The sequence below is a fragment of the Diceros bicornis genome, chromosome 10, assembly GCF_020826845.1.
Source record: "Diceros bicornis minor isolate mBicDic1 chromosome 10, mDicBic1.mat.cur, whole genome shotgun sequence".
Taxonomy (NCBI): Eukaryota; Metazoa; Chordata; class Mammalia; order Perissodactyla; family Rhinocerotidae; genus Diceros; species Diceros bicornis.
In genome coordinates, this window is record NC_080749.1 from 5,483,145 (window position 1) to 5,498,903 (window position 15,759).

At 56.0% G+C, this 15,759-nt stretch overlaps 1 protein-coding gene across 1 annotated transcript; it reads right to left on the bottom strand.

Moving 5' to 3' along the window:
• Positions 1–927: 927 nt before the first annotated feature.
• On the bottom strand, positions 928–12,667 carry PROC (protein C, inactivator of coagulation factors Va and VIIIa). The gene is made up of 9 exons (XM_058548758.1): positions 12,434–12,667; positions 9,629–9,719; positions 8,162–8,328; positions 6,616–6,640; positions 6,357–6,494; positions 6,109–6,243; positions 3,943–4,082; positions 2,865–2,982; positions 928–1,678 (listed from the first exon to the last, which is right to left on the bottom strand). The coding sequence occupies exons 1-9, from the start codon at positions 12,476–12,478 to the stop codon at positions 1,101–1,103; spliced, it is 1,437 nt and encodes a 478-aa protein (XP_058404741.1). The 5' UTR covers positions 12,479–12,667; the 3' UTR covers positions 928–1,100.
• Between the last annotated feature and the right edge of the window lie 3,092 nt (positions 12,668–15,759).

Genomic DNA, 15,759 nt, shown 5'->3' on the forward strand with positions numbered 1-15,759 from the left:
TTAAAGATCATTTCGTCCAGTGGTCTTCAACACCATCACACATTAAAATAACCTGGGGAGCTTTAAAAATATCAATGTCTGGGTCCCCTACCCTAAATCAATTAAACCATAATCACTGAGGGTGAAATTGGACATAGATGTTTTTGAAAGCTCCCCAGGAGATTCAACTGTACAGCCAGGATTGAGAACCAGTGCTCTCATCTAATCCCTTCATTTTGCTGATGCCCAGAGAAGTGACTTGCCCAAGGCCACATAGAGAGTTAGACTAAGTTTACAACTTTAGACTAAGTGTCCTGGCTTTGTCTCGCCACTATCCCTTTGTATCAGGTACATCCTAACTTATTTCTGTGTCTCATCCAGTAACACCTGTAAGGCTAGGTCAAGACAGCGCCTCTTGATTACTGCTATTCGTGATTATGGAACATTGTTCTTGAACAGCTTCCCCAACGACACTGTGAGCTCATTCTGGGCTGAACCAACCTTCTGGGTCCAACTAGACCTTCTAGGTCTCTGGCTACTTCCGCTACAGGGCTGATGATGGCTCCACACCAGTAGGTGCTCAAAACAGCTGCCTGGAGAACAGACAGGAGTACCTGGGTTGGGGAGTCAGACCGAGATTTGAATCGTGGACCCACCCAGTAAACCTTCCTGAACCTGTCTCCTCCTCTGTACCACGAGCTCAAGTCTCACCTTCACAGTTGGGTTTACTGTCACACCTCAGCTTCAGGACCCCTGACTTGCACAGGCTCCTTCCAAGGCCCTGGCAGGGGCTCTCACAGTTTGTAGTCACATTTTTTATTCTTTTCCATAAAGAGAGCCCCCACCAAATGTTATCAGCTTCAGGCCCCCCCAAACTTAGATCTGCTCCTCCCTACCCCATAGAGTTGCTGTGGGCATTCCATAAGATTCTGTCCATAAAGTGTGGGACATGCAGTAGATGCTCAATAAACTTCCCTCCAGAACAGCCCAGAAAAAGGATGGAAAGACAGAAGCTGGTGTGCTTGCTGCAGGTCCCATTTAATGTCCCACATATTGCCATTCAACAACCCAGCTCCCATTCAAGAGTGGCCTCTGGGGCCCAGACACAAGAGGGAGGGAGGCTACGGCACCTGGCTCTCAAGGGAGGCATCCGCAGCTCTGATGTGGCCGTGGATCCAGTCGAGGTAGCGGCTGACTTTAGTGTAAACGCCGTAGTTGTGGAGGCGCCCACAGCCCTCACCCCAGCTCACCAGGCCCACCAGGAACCAGGTGCCACGGAAGAAGGCGACCATAGGCCCCCCACTATCACCCTCACAGGCGTCCCTCGGGTCCCCAAGGATGCCCGCGCACAGCATGTTCTCAGAGACGACGTTGTGCATGGTCCGGACGCACTCGCTGTGCGGGACCACAGGAACCTTGATGAAGTTGAGGACAAAGGTGCGGTTTCTCTTGATCTCACTGCGGTAGCCCCAGCCCGTCACCACTGTCTCCTGGCCGACCTGGGTGAGCTGGCGCTCCGAAAGGCCGCTGTCCGGGAGGCAGATGGGCACAATGGTCTGCGAGAGGGTGGCAGGCTGGGCCAGGCGGAGCAGTGCGATGTCGTTGTCGCTGGTGCTCTTGCTGTAGTTAGGGTGGACGAGGACCTCCTTGATGTCCAGGTCCACCTCCCACTTCTCCCGGCGCCGCAGGTCATACTCCCCTGCAGGGCAGAGGGGCTGTCAGAGTGGGCTTAGGGGAGGCCGACACAACTGTTGAGCTCATGAAGGCCCTGGGGGAGGGCAGGAAGTGGGTCCACAGCTGGAGTGGTCACTGCATGTCCCAGGCACCACCATGGGCCACATGTCTGCACCTCGGATCCCTATCGAGGGTAATGGCCCATGGGTGTCAATCCTAAGGGGGCAATATGCTGGTCTGAATTCAGGACTCACTCACAGACGGAGCAGGGGGGCCTGGGAAGTAACAGCAGTGGACAGTCAGCAGGGAAGCCCGAGACTCCCTGGAAACCCGCGACACAGACCAGAGCCACAAAGGGATGTGTGACTGCAGCTGGAGAGCCAAGACTCTCCTGCCAGCAGTGCCTGGCCTGAGCACAGGGCAGGGACACGCCATGATGGGGGGCATGGCAGGAGCAGCAAGACCCAGAGAGGAGGACCAACGGGACACAGCTCTGCCAGGGAGGAGAGATCTGGACCACACACGAGAGACAAGGTCCTCTCAGGCAAGGCTGATGGTTCCTAGAAGTGGAGGGGAGGGGCACTGGGAATTCCAAGTGGAGCTCCATGGGAGGCCACAGGCCACTGGTTGTGCTGCAGGTAACTGTAGGGAGTGTGAATTTGGTCATTCTCAATACACCTTTTCCTTCTTTTTTGCATATAGAGTGGAGGGAGAGCCCCCTCCAGAAGTTGGTATAAAGTGGGGCTTGGCTTGGGGGCCCCGGACTACTGCAGGGAAGCAGCAGGCTGTTGTGGCAGATGCCAGGGCCCCTGCTGCACAGCTCTACCCCCGTCAGTCCGTGTGAAGCATGGCCCTGAGGCTGGGCCAGGTGGCTGCCTTGGGGGTCTCTGTGCCTGAGGGTGCTGGGGGTCCACACACACAGTCTGCTCCAAGTGAGAGTGAAGAAGCAAGTGTGTGTGTAACCCCCTCACTTGCAGACACATGTGTGCAAGCACCCGGGCCCAGATTTGAAGAGGGCACCAGAGAATCCCCTACTTGCAAAATACCAGGTGTCACTGTGTCTAAAATTCCACCACAAGAGAGGTGGGGTGGGAGCACAGAGCCTCTTCCTCTAAACACCTTCCGTGGAGCTCAAGCAGCCCAGAGACCAGGGTCCCCAAACCCAGCCAGCCTGAACCGGTGGCCCCCTCCCGCCTGGCTCCAGCCCGCACCGAGCCTGACGAAGAGCTTCTTGGAGTCCTCCATGCAGTGGGCTGCGGTCAGCACCCAGGAGGTGTGGATGAGCACCGCCCCGCAGGCCAGCTTCTTCTTGGAGTCCAGCAGGATCACCTGGAATGGGGGTGGGTCGTGACGTCACAGCACAACTCCAGGTCCGGGCCCCTGGGTCTCAGCACAGCACCTGGCACAGTTCTCAAACCTAAGGCACCAGCTGCAGGAGTAGATCTTTCCTGGGTTCCCTGGACATGGGCATGGGAAATGCGGGCATGGACTTATGGCTCTTTTCTGGCATTTTCTATTTCTGCATGTTTTATGGAGTTGGCCTCTTCCAAGGTATCTCCCTGCCTTTGCCCACGCTGTTCTTATAGTCATCCTCAGCAGCACCCAGAGAGTCCTTCTCTCCCTTGGGGGTTCAGGCTGGGCCTCGAGTCCTCTGGGAAGCCTTTGAGGCCCCCAGGCTGCCTTGGGTATCCCCATCAGGGTTCCCTCAGACTCTGTCCTGCTGGCCATCCTGACTCTGGTCCCTCTGGATTGCCGTGTGTTCAGGGGCCTGACCATCCTGGAGTCTGTGAGCTCCCCAAGGCCTGCCAATCCCCAGCTTATTGATTTCTGTACCCCCTCTCCATGTGCCCGGCAGAGAGGGGGCCAAATAAGCGTTAGTTCCCACGGTGAGGCTGGAGAAGTACCCAGGGGTCGACCCTCCTTCTTTGCCCTCCCCCACTGAAACACTTCTCCCATCAGCCAAGCCTCTGCCTAAAACCCCACCAGCAAAGCATTGTCTTTCCAGCTCTTTTTTAAAACTATAACTCTCCTTCCTGCACATTCCCCCAAGCCCCGGGCCCTAGCCGACCCTGCCCTGGCTGCTCCTCTCCCATTGGGTTTCCTCCAACTTTCCCTGAACCCCCCTTAGCACTCGCCACCCTTCCCACCCCCCCCCACCCCCCGCCACAGAGGCAGCATGTCCCCTCCCCGTTTGTGCATCCTGAGCAGGGACTCCCAGCAGGGACTCCCAGCAGGGACTCAGTGACTCCAGACCCAGCTGAAGAGGGTGGCTGTTGCCCCTCCTCTCACCTGCCAGGGGCTGTCTCCCCATCCGGTCAGCTGCCCGTTGACGAGCCTCGGATCTAACTGGTCTACTTGGTCTGTGTCACGTTTCAGGTTCTTGCGCTTCTTCTCCATTCGCTTCCCTGGCCTCCCACAAGGGAACGTCACTGAAGGTAGGGGAAGCTGGTGAGTACCTGCTGGGCACTGCTCCGGAGACTGCCCTCCTCCACCCTCCCGTCTTTGTCCACCTCCTGCCTGCAGGCTAGTTTGCTGCATTGTGGAGTTAAAGGGATAAATGATGCTTAGTCACTCAATTATATTAACCTGCAAACCCCTTGGGTCAGTCAGTCAGTCAACAAGCAGTGCCACCTAATGGCAAAGGTCAGACACTACCTTGGTCATAGCATCACTACCTAGCTGTGTGCGCTTGCGCAGGTTGTTAAACTTCACGGAGCTTAGTATACCCCAGGGCCGTTGGGAGTAATCGTGAGATACATAAGTAAGGTCTCATGCTGGGATGCTGCCAAGCTCCTAACAGAGGTAAGAAATTATGGGGAGGAGGAGGTGGGCATTCCTGGAGAGCCTCAAAGTAGCTCTGAGCACGGCTGTGAGGTCCTCTGGGCAGAGGAGATAGCACATAACAGAGAACTGAGGGCTGGGAGGTCTGCCAGGGGCTGCTCGTGAGGGCCCCTTCACGCTAGGCTGAGAGATGGAGACCTGTTGTAGGAGCAGTAGGAAACCACCAGCCAGGGAACTGCATCATGGCAGAGAAGGGCGACGCGACAACAGCAACAAAATTCCAGAAGCTGGACAGCAGATGGACATGGTAACTGACTTGGCTGACTGAGAAAGCAAAAACCTCAGCCAGGGACAGGGGATGCCAGAAGCAGAGCTCTGACCACAGACCCCCAGGAAGCCAGCGCTTCTGCAGGACACAGCGCAGAGGGGACCACAGACAGGAATGGTGACAGTTTGTAGAAGAAGCTGCTAGAGCCCTAGACCTCTGTCCCGACCCTCAGCAGTAGCTTGACTGCCCCCTCTCACCCCCGCAGCAGACCATAGGTGTATTCTTTGCAGAGGGTGAACCAGAGACTGTCACCTGGGGACTCCAGTCACTGCCACAGGAAAGAGTGGCATGCAAGGCTGACCAGAGGGAGTCACGCAGACCTGCAGACGCCAGCTCCCCTTCCCCACCCTGCTCCAAGGGGCTGGAAGCCAGGCCAGAACCACCCAAGCCAGAGCCTGGAGGATTCCTCTCAGAACTTGGCCTGAAGTACAGACCTAAGGGGCTGGGCAGGAAGGGGTCTGCCAGTGACCTGGGCCTTCGGGGCCTCACAGGAAAGCCCACAGGCCGACAGGTGCACCAGGCATTGCTTTGCAACTTCCTGAGAATCTCTACTTATTTCAAAATAAAAAATTAGAAATTTTTTTCAGTGAAAGGACTAGAATATAAGCTGTGGGAGTTTCCTGAAAGAGGAGCATGAAGTCAGAGATGGAAGGTAGAAGAGAGAATAAAACTAGCAGATCCGCCCAGAGGAAAGAGACCGGAAAAACAGGAGGTCCAGAAAGAAACAAGGGAAAGCAGAGGGGAGATCATCAAAGAAACAACAGAAGAAATGTTCCTAGAGGCGGAAAATCCAAATTTCCCCTTAAAAGGGTCCACCAAGGGCACTGTGCAACCAAGAAAGAGGGCCCACACCAGGGAACACCTTGCTGAAATTCATTATAACAGTTGTAAAACTCAGACTGCTTTGTACATATATAAATTTGATAAAAATTAAAAGGTATAAAAAGGAAAATTTAAAAAGAAGGCTGAATCATGGGTCCCGTCTCTTCTCAAGGAAGCCAGAGGTGAAGGGGGAACGGGATGCTGGGCTGGACCCGGTGTCTTAAGGAAATAAAGCCCCCCCGGATAGAGGGAGGACGATGCTGGACACCTGGCCTCCTGCATCCGCTCAGAGTTTGGGAGATGAGCTACCTATGGGCTTAAGCTCCAGGAGTTGTTCCCAAGGTGAGCAGGGGGACCTGGAGGAAGTCGGGCAAGCCAGGAAAAGAGCAGGCAAGAAACCAGCCCAGGGCAGCCTCTCTCCTCTTGGGCTGACTGCACTGCAGGAGCATGTGGGGGGCGGGCCCGTCTCCCTTGACTGGGACTCCCCGGAGTCTCCCTGTGCCCCGCCCCGCTCAGGGGCTCACCTTCGGGCTCACACTCCCGGTGGTCGTCTCCCAGCCGGTAGCCGGGCGCGCAGCCGCAGCGGCGCCTGCCCTCCTCCTCCAGGCAATAGTGCGCACAGCCGCCGTTGTCCACGGAGCAGTTGGAGAAGCGCGCCTCTGCGCGGACAGGAGGGGCGCGGGAGGGTACGGGGCACGGTGGCACGGCGCGCCCGGCACCCCCCGCCCCCCGCCGCCCGGCCGTCCCCCGCCCGCCAGGCCGGCCGTCTCACCGTGCACGCAGAAGCGGCCCTCCCAGCCCCGGGCGCAGTCGCAGCGGAAGCCGCCAATGCCGTCGATGCAGGTGCCCTGCCCGCAGCACGGGCTGTCGCACGGGTGCTCCGGGGGCGGGGCCGCGCACTGGTCCCCGTCTGCGACATGGAGTGGGGGTGGGGCGTCACTGGTGCCGCCAGCCTCTTCCCTGTCTCCACAGCGGCCCAGAGACCCCGAGGGGGCGCGGGCGCCGCAGCCAGGGGCCTAGAGCGCACTCACCGTGGTGCTTGGACCAGAAGGCCAGCTGTGGAGAGAAGGGGTAGCGTCAGGGGTCGTCCGCCCATGTGCGTATATGGGGAGCCTCCCGGGTCTGGCCCAGGTGGGGCAGGGGAGCCTCTTAGGGGGCAGGGTAGGGAAGGGCTTCCAGACAAAGAGGAATCAACCCCTGCTTGTCACCAGCCACTGGTGCAGCTGCACCCTGAGTAAGGCCACGCTCCTCCTTGCCCGGCCCGGCTCCCTGCCCATCTCCACCCCACATCCTGGGCACAACCTCCCTCCCCTATGCAGCTGGAAGCCTGCTCTCTGGACTGTGCCTGCTACCTCAGCAGCCTCTGCAGTGGAAGGACTCAAATCCCCCACCAGGCTGCTCTGCCACCAGCCCCCATCGCTCCTCTGGGCTTTTCCCATCTCTCAGGCATCTAGTCTCTCCCTAAGCCAGTGTTCTCAAACTTGAGTGAGCACCAGGATCTCGCTGGTGAGACACAAATTGTCAGTTCAGAAGATCTTGGGCAGCAGAGAGTCTGCTTTCCTAACCAGGTCCCTGGTGGTGCTTCTGCTGCTGGTCCGGGACCACCCCACCCTGAGATCCACTGCTTGATGCATGTGCCATCAAGTCACCCCATGGCAGTGGCCCTGCCCCGCTGACCAGGGAGACCTTGGGGTAAGGTGGGGGAGCCATGAGAGGGACGTGATGTGTTCAGATTGCTCCTGGAGAAAGTCTTTTTGGCATCTGCTGAAGAGGCCATTTGGGAACAGAGGCAGTGGGGATCTGGTCAGGGAGGAGGCAGCTGAGGGCAGGAGAGGAAGTAGACTAGAGTTCCCCCTTCAGACTTGAAAGCCCTGAAGGGGAAGGGGGTCCCTACACTCCGCTTGGAAGAGGACCCCAGGGGGTGGCACAACTCCCAGGTCCTAGCAGCTGAAGTGAGCCCTTGGGGATGGAGGGGGCCTGAGCCTCATATGAGGAAGCCACCTCCCTGACCAAGTGCCTCCTACCACCTCAGGGCCACCACCACGGGGCCCTGGGGGCCACAGAGGACACAGACCGTTTCCTCAGATCCCGTCCCCTGAGAATGTGAACTGAGGCACAGAGTGAGTGTTTGTGAACAGACCTCAGGGCGTCTTGGGTCCCATGCACCCTGATCAGCAAGTGCATGTGTGGAGGCAGAGATGGTGGCCTTTTGCTCACAGAGAGAGAGAACGGGGAGGCAGTGGTGGCCACTTGTGGGTGGAGGGTGGACTGAACCACCTACAGAGGACTTGGGTGGGAATCTCAGCCTAAGGGTCCCCCAAACTCTCTTTTACTGGAGCTAATTGCAGAGTTCTGTTTCTTGCAGGCACCTGTGCCCTGACCAAGACCGTAGGGCCAACGTCCTAGTCATTCCACTCACCAGCCCCGAGAAGCTGGGAGGAGAAGGGGCTGGTACCCATTGCTTCCAGGGACTCCAAAGAGGGCCTCAGCGGTCGGGCCCCAGCCTGCTCCTCCAGCTCCCACTGGCTATCAGCCCACCCCGCACCTTCTCCTCTGAACCCAATCGGGTGGCCTTACTGTGTCGTCCACGTCTTGGAAAATCTCCCGGGCCTCCTCAAAGTCACAGATCTCTTCCCTGCACTCCCGCTCCAGGCTGCCAGCCCGCAGCTCCTCCAGGAAGGAGTTGGCGCGTTTGCGGATCCGCAGCACCTGGTGGGCCTGCTCACTGCTGGAGAACACTGAGTCTGGGGGGGTGGGGGGGAGAGCACTTTGGTGGAGGGGCCTGAGGTGGGGGGCCCATCTGGGGACAGCCTGGGGACGTTTCTGTCTTGGGCCCCTCAGGACTTATAACTCCAGGTAACGGTGCTCTCCCCTGCTCCTCTGCTCTCTTCCTCCACACGAAGCAGATGGGCAACCATTGGAGGACAGGGGACGTGACCATTAAGACCTCCCTTTGAACCCCAGCCTGACCTCCATGTGACCTTGAGCCAGTGTTGTTACTTCTCTAAACTTCAGTTTATTCATCAAAAAAGTGAGGATGAAATAATCATGTAAAACACTTAGTACAGTGCCTGGTCCAGAAGTGAGTGCCCCATGACATGTGCTGTTGTTGAGACTACAAAGTGAAATCAGCCTCAGTGTCCTCCGAATATACCTGTGCAGCCCCAACTTGACACTGTCCCTCCATCCACCCTCCCCTCCCCTCACGGAGCATTGCCCATGCCCTCCCCTTGGGCAGGCACACCTGGAGAGCAGCAGACCTGTCACCCAGTGAGCATCACCAGATGTCTCCTGGGCTCCGAGAATTATCTGTTTTGGATACAGGGGGACAGCTAGGATGGAGGGATCAAGCCAGGGGGTGAGCAAGAGAGGCTCAAGGGGGGATGCAAAGGCCAGGAAAGGAAGGTACACCTGAGCTGAGTCTGGACAGATGAACCAAGTGGCCAAGTGGTGGAAGGTGGGGGAGGAAGGGCCCCCCAGGCGGACAAGCAGCTTGAGAAGAGGCACAAATGTAAGAAACAGCCTGGTGTGGCTCAGGGGAAGGTGGGGACTGTAGAACAAACTGGACAGCTCACTCCTCCTGCAGGCCTCCCCGAGCATCCTGGCCTCCTCAGGTTGGCTCTGGGGACCAGGGCTGGGTTGGGGCAGTGGCACCACACATGTGCTTTTTAGGAGAAGAGGCCGCCCTGGGGCAGTGTGGGTGGTGGCCTGGGCCTGGGGCTCTCAGAGTTGAGGGAGTGAGTGGGTGAAGTGGAAGGCCCAGGGGACTCTGTGCCCCACTCCCCAGGGAGGAGGAAGGAGCTTCAGGACAGACCGGCCCTGCCATCACCACAGTACTTTGCCCGGAGGCCTGCTGCTGTGTTCTAACAGCTGGCCTGACTGGGACTCATCAGTTAATTCATCCCTGTTCCACCCGCCTCTTGTTTCACCCTGAGGCTCAGAGGAGATGGTGGAAGGTGTGCAGGGCTGGGCAGGTGCCAGAGCATGCTGCATGAAGGTCCCGAGGGTCCTGGGGAGGGTCCTGGGGGAGGAGAGTGGCCTTACCAGGAGGTGCTGGTGTGCTGGAAATTCCCCAGATGGTCACGGACAGTAAGAGGCTTGCGAGCTGCCACATTCCGGAGTTGCTGATACCTGTCTGAGGAGGACGTCTGAGCTTCCGGCAGCCCCACCAGTCCCTGCTCTGCCTTCCATCCCCAAGGTGGGAGCTGAATGAAAGGGCCTCCGGCGTGTGCTGATTGCCAGGGCAAGAGTGGGGCCAGGGTCCCTGTTCCCTAGACAGACAGCCACCTGGTGCCTCAGTCTCTTTCTCCATACAGGGCTAAGTCACACCACCCGAGTCTGAAGGGTGAAGAGAGAGAGAGGAAAGGCCACAGAGTCCTGGTGCAGACCAAAGGGGACGGAGCACAGAAGGGCCAGGGCAGGCGTCCTCCCTTGCCCCATTTTCCGGTGAGGGTTGGGTAATGGCCAGGCTAAGAGTAATGCTAACATTTATCAGACACTCGTGGTGTCTTTCCAGCGATTTGTATGTGGTTCAGAGGGCAGGCCACCAAGTCAGACCACCGGTGCAAATCCCAGCTCCAGGACAGCAATGTTGGGCAAGAGGCCTAACTGCTTCGGGTCTCAGTTTCCTCATTTGTAAAATGGATAGAAAAACTGTAGTTCTGCCTTATAGGGTTATTGTGAGAATTAAATGAATTATCCACATAAAGCTCTTAAAATACGATTAGCACATAGCAAACCCTCAGTAAACATTAGCTATTATTGTCTCAGTGAAGGCTCACAGCTGCCCAAGAGGCAGGTAATGTTGTCACCTCACTTCATAGCAGGGGAAATTGAGGCTCAGAGGAGTGAAGTAGCTTATTAAAAACCCATAACCAGGAGCTAGCAGAGCTAGGACTCAAGCCCAGGCCTGTATGGCTCGGGGCCTGGAAACTTAACCTGCCCCAAACCACGGGGTGCAGGCATGGCTGCAGAGGTGGCCCTGCCGGCCGGGCGGAAGCTGAGGGGCCCCCATGGCCTCCAAGAGCAGGCCGGGCGGGTAGGCCCGCTCCCGTCGGCACCTCCTGCTGACCTCACTTTCCACCTTCGCTGACACCCTCTGAGGCTGGTTCTGACATTTGTTTAAATCAGACGCCCCAGGTGTGGAGGTGGGGGTGGGGTGAGGAGAATGGAGGGCCCCGGGCTCCAAGCTGCCTCTGGTGATGCCTGGGCCCTGGAGGCCCTTGCCAGCTTCCACTTGCCTCGCAGTCTGGAAAGAAGGAGGCGTGTGATGAGGGGGTCCCTTGTGACTGTGGCACCCAGGCCTGAGGAATGCCAACCAGTGCCTTGGTCTGGCGGGAGGCAGAGCCTTGATGTCCCTTTACCCCAAGCTCCAGCCAACCTCTCGAACCCTGGCTCAAGGATTCAACCTTCACCCCCACTCAGTCCTCCTCCAGCCCCCTCATAGACCTGCCTCGAAGGGGACTTACTGGGGTGGGCCAGGGAGAAACTGCAAGGTCGCCCTCCTGCCGCCATGACAGCCTGGAACTTGAGTTAATCCATAACTGCAAATATTTGCTTGGCCCTCAGAGCCGAGGCCTCCCTCTCCACAGATAAACAAACAAGTTCCCAGCTCAGGATGGCTCAGTTTGCCCAGAGCCCCCCTCCGCCCACCAGTGGTGCCATCCAGGAGGGAGGGAGGTGAGGGACGGGCGCTGTCAAGACTGTCTACAGATGTGGTCTCATTTTAGCCTCATAGTGGCTGGCTGAGGGAGGGACATTGTCCCCATTTTGCAGATGGGGATATTTTTACCCGGAGATAATGCAGTTTGCCTCAGATCAGCACAACTGGTAATGATTCCATATTTCACCAAACTCAGGATGCCATTAATTATAAGATGCACCTATTTTATGTGCCAGGATGAAAGGAAAGAAACGTGGTCAATCACACAATGACACGCCATCCCGATTTCTGATTTTCGTGATGTAAAACATGAAAAGATATGCCTTTCGGGGTCCCTACCATATGGGTGCGGGCCCTCAGCTAGACTTGCAGCTCCCAGCCCTCCCTCCCCCCGCAGTTCCTGTCACCGCTATTAGCAGATGAGGACATTCAGAAATCATTTACTTGCCCAAATTCACCGAGCTGGTAAGTGGCAGGCCTGGACTAGAACTCAGGTCTTCCTGGCACCTTTTAGCCACCTTTGTGAACAACTGAGAAAAACAAACAGGATTCCAGGAAGGCTGCAGTCAGCTCATGGCTGGGATGCCAGAAAGGAGAAGTGAGGAAGTAAAGGGTCGTCCTGGAGCCTTTGCCCAGGTCCTGTCCTGCAGTCCGTCAGCATTTATTAGGCATCTTCCTCCCGCACTCACTGTACCGGAGACACCCCCACTTCTTCCATACCCAACCCCCTCCTTGGAGGTCTGGACTACACTCCTCAAAGTCCCAGCCCCTGCACAGGTCACATGACCCTGCCCCGCTGGCCTCTGGTGACTGCACCGGGAAGTCACCTGACCCAGGGGTCAATCAGGTTCTCTCCCCTAGTCTGCAGGAGCAAAGCCTCAGAGCCCTCATTCCACTGTGAGCACTAGACTCAGGAGATTTTGAAGCCAGTAGAGGAAGCTGATGAGGAGGAAGATGCAGACATGCAGAGAGAAGCTGAGACATGAGACCATGGAGACCTGGAGAGTCCCAGGGAACAGCAGGGATGGGCCCCTACTTCTCGATGATTGGGGCACATCCTGGCTTTGGGTTCGTGAGGGTCCTCCTGCCCTCCTAGGAAACCCCTTCTTTCCTTAATTTCCTTAAATTGACTGAAGCAGCTTGTGTTCCTTGCAACCCAACGCCTCCTACTGAGGAACAGCACATACCTGAGCTTCAGACATACAAGGCCCTGTGCGGCCCACACAGCCCATTCAGCAGGCAACGAGGAACACGGTGCAAGTCTAACAAGGCAGGCCCACAGGGCAGAGGGCAGGTGCTGGTACAGATGGTGATGTTTATGGAATTCAGAGAAGGGAAATCAGCACAAGCTGGGGTGGCCTGGGAAGGCTGCCTGGAGGAGGTGGAGCTTCAGCTGGACTCCTGAGGGCAGGCAGGACCCACGTAATAGAGGCAGGGCCCTTAGGGGGGGAGGGAGCAGGAGGCACAGGAGACACGCAGTGGGGGAGGTGTTGGAGGTGGGGAGGAGTGGGGGGAGGGTGGGAGGTAATAGAATTCGGAATGGAGCCTATGGGAAGTGGGGAGCCAGTGGCTGTTTGTGAGGGTCTGTGGCAGCCGCCTAGAGAAGGGGAGGCGTGGTCCTGACAACTCAGGAAGCATGGAGACCATGTGCACAACCACACAGCTGAGGAACTTGTAAAAATGCCTCCTGTGCCCATGGGCTTGCCTCAGGGGTCCTCCCCCGTAAGTCTGCAGAGTCATCGCTCCGGGCTCTCCCCACCTCCACCTTGCCTACCAAGTGCAGGGCGTTGTGGGTGTTCCCTGGGACTCCTTCCCTCCTTCCCTTCCCCACCGAACTCCTCACCTTCCACTTGCTCCCCAGCCTAGCACAGCTGATCAAGTGAAGTTTATGTGGTGTCCACACGCTGATCCTGAACCTGAATAAGGGGCTTTGCCTGAGGCACCCACATCCAAACCAGCCCAGATGCCCAGACCACTGGCACCCAGAAGAGCCAGGGCAGCTGCAGTGGGAGAAGTGACCAGTGCTGCCAAGGCCTCCAAGGCAGCCCAGACCAGGTCGGCAGGGCTCCTCTTTCAGAGCTCTTCCTGCCTGTCAGCCTGCTGGGGCGCTGCAGTGAGGGGTGCCTGCATCATGGCCTCCTCATTGGCTGGAGGGCGGGAGACCCGGGTCACCTCCCTGAAGCAGGGACGGTCCCCACTACCAGCTATTCCCGCGTTCTGCTGGCTCTGAAAGGCTGGCAGCACCTGGAGAGTGCTGCCAGGAATCCACGCGTCTCTGCTCACCTGCCGCAGGTTTCCAGCAGAGGGCGCTGCTCTGTCCGCGGAAGAGTCCAGGCGCCGTTCTAAAGGGCGCCTCACCCCTTGGTGGACGCTGCTGATTGGCCTCCTCTGCTGGGGTTCCCTTTCCATCTGTGTCCCCCCACGCAGGCACGAATTTAGTCTGGCCGACTCCAGAGGCTAGAGCAGGACGTGGGTATCGCAGCCAGCTGTGATTTAGAGAGAGGAAGGGCATTTGTGAGCAGGAAACTTGCTGCACTTGTGAGGACGCAGGCAAAGGAATAAGAACCAAGGGCGTGGGGGGAAAAACAGACAGCCAAAGCTATCAGATGGCATCGAGCGGTGGGGTGTTCAGAACCCTCGCCTTGGTCTGGCTCACATGAGTTTACACCTCAACTCGGCCCTTCCTGGCAGGGTTATTTGACTTCCCGGGGCCTCGTGTCCACATCTGAGAAGCGAGACCAAGAATCGCACTCTCCTCAGGTGGTGGGTATGAGGATTAAATGAAATAGTTTCTACAAGCTGGGCAGGGCCTGAGACTTCACAGATCAGTCGACAACGATTTCCTCTCTTGGCTCCCCACGTATCCTGGAGAGGTGAGGACCACGCGAAGCTCTTCGACGATCAAACTCCGGGGGGAAATGGGTGTCCCCTTTCATGACTGCCCGTGAAGGGCAGGAGGAGGTCGACCAGGAAGGGGCAGAGAGGAAGGGACAGCTGCCACTTTGGCGCAGCTTAGCAGACACCGGCTCTGAGCAGCCCGAGTCATCCCTCCTCCCCGGCTCTGGGGTGTGTTGTCACCCGGCGTTGGCCCCGGCGCTGGTAATCGTGCCAGGACCAGACCCGAGCTGCTTGGGTTGTGGCTGGGGCTGAGGGCTAACAGGACTGCCATTCTGGTAGCCCACGCCCGCTCCCCTGTGCTGTCCATTCACCCTGGCATGGAAGCCACGCTGCTCACGGCTCACCCGGGTGGGGAGGGGAGGAGAGAAACCAGAGAGGCCCTGGGCAGCTCCCCCTTAAGAAGACGTGGTCCGTGTCAACAGCACAATGACACATTGATTCATTTTTTAAAAAATCAGGTTTGAGGTATAATTTACATGCAAAAACATCGTTCTTTTTAAATGTACAGTTCTGTTTGTTTTGACAAATATGTGTAACCACCACCACAGTCATGATATGGGACATTTCAATCACACTCAAAAGAGCCTCTGTGCCCCACTCCCAGCCCCTGGCAACCACTGAGCTGATTTCGGTTGCTTTTTCTAGAATGGCATATAAATGGAATAGCCTTTTAAGACTGGCTTCTTTCACTTAACACAAAGCTTTTGTGTTCTTTCGCGATGATGTATCAGTAGTTTCTTTCCTTGTATTGCTGAGTCGTTTCCATGATATGGATGCACCACAACTTGTTATCTAGTCACCACTTCTTGGCTATTATTAAATAAAGATGCTAGAACAGTGGTGTACAGATCTTTGCGTGGCCTTATGTTTTCATTTCTCTTGGGCAAATATCTAGGAATGGGATTGCTAAGTCACGTGGGAAGTACATGTATACTTCTGTTAAAAAGAAAAAAAAGCCAAACTGTTATCAAAAGTGGCTGTACCATTTTGTGTTCCTACCAGCAACAAATGAGTGTTCCAATTACTCTGCATTCTCCCCAGCACTTGGTGTGGTCAATTAGTTTTTTTTTTTTTTTTTTAATTTTTAACTATCCTAATAGGTATGTTGCGCATCTCATTGCAGCTTTAATTTTCATTTCCCTAATCCCTAATGAGGTTAAGCATCTTTTCACGTGCTTATTTGCCATTCATATATCTTCTTTGGTGATGTATCTGTTTAAATCTTTGGCCTATATTTTTATTGAGTTTTGAGAATTTTTACATATTCTGGCAACAAGTCCTTGGTCATATAAGTATTTTGCAAAACTTTTCTTCCAGCCTATGGTTTGTCTTAATTACTTAACAGTGTCTTTTGATGAGGAAATGTTTTTAATTTTGATGAAGTCCAACTATCAATATTTTTTTATGGTTCCTGTTTTTGTGTTCTACCTAAGAAATTTTTGCCTTACCCAAGGTCACAAAGGTTTTCTCTTATGTTTTCTTCTAGAAGCTTTATGGTTTTAGCTTTTACATTTAGATCTCCAACATTTTAAATTTATTAATTTTTACATACCACATGAAGCAGCGGTTGATTCATTTTTTTCTATATGGATGGTGGTTCCAGCGCCACTTGTTG

Coding starts and splice junctions, on each gene's coding strand:
- PROC (XM_058548758.1), bottom strand. CDS start 12,478: ATGGGCTGTGTGGGCCGCACAGGGCCTTGTATGTCTGAAGCTCAG. Junction 6,244..6,356: donor GGGCCGCTTCTGCGTGCACG/GTGAGACGGCCG, acceptor CTGTCCGCGCAG/AGGCGCGCTTCTCCAACTGC. Junction 1,679..2,864: donor GAAGCTCTTCGTCAGGCTCG/GTGCGGGCTGGA, acceptor TCTGCCCTGCAG/GGGAGTATGACCTGCGGCGC.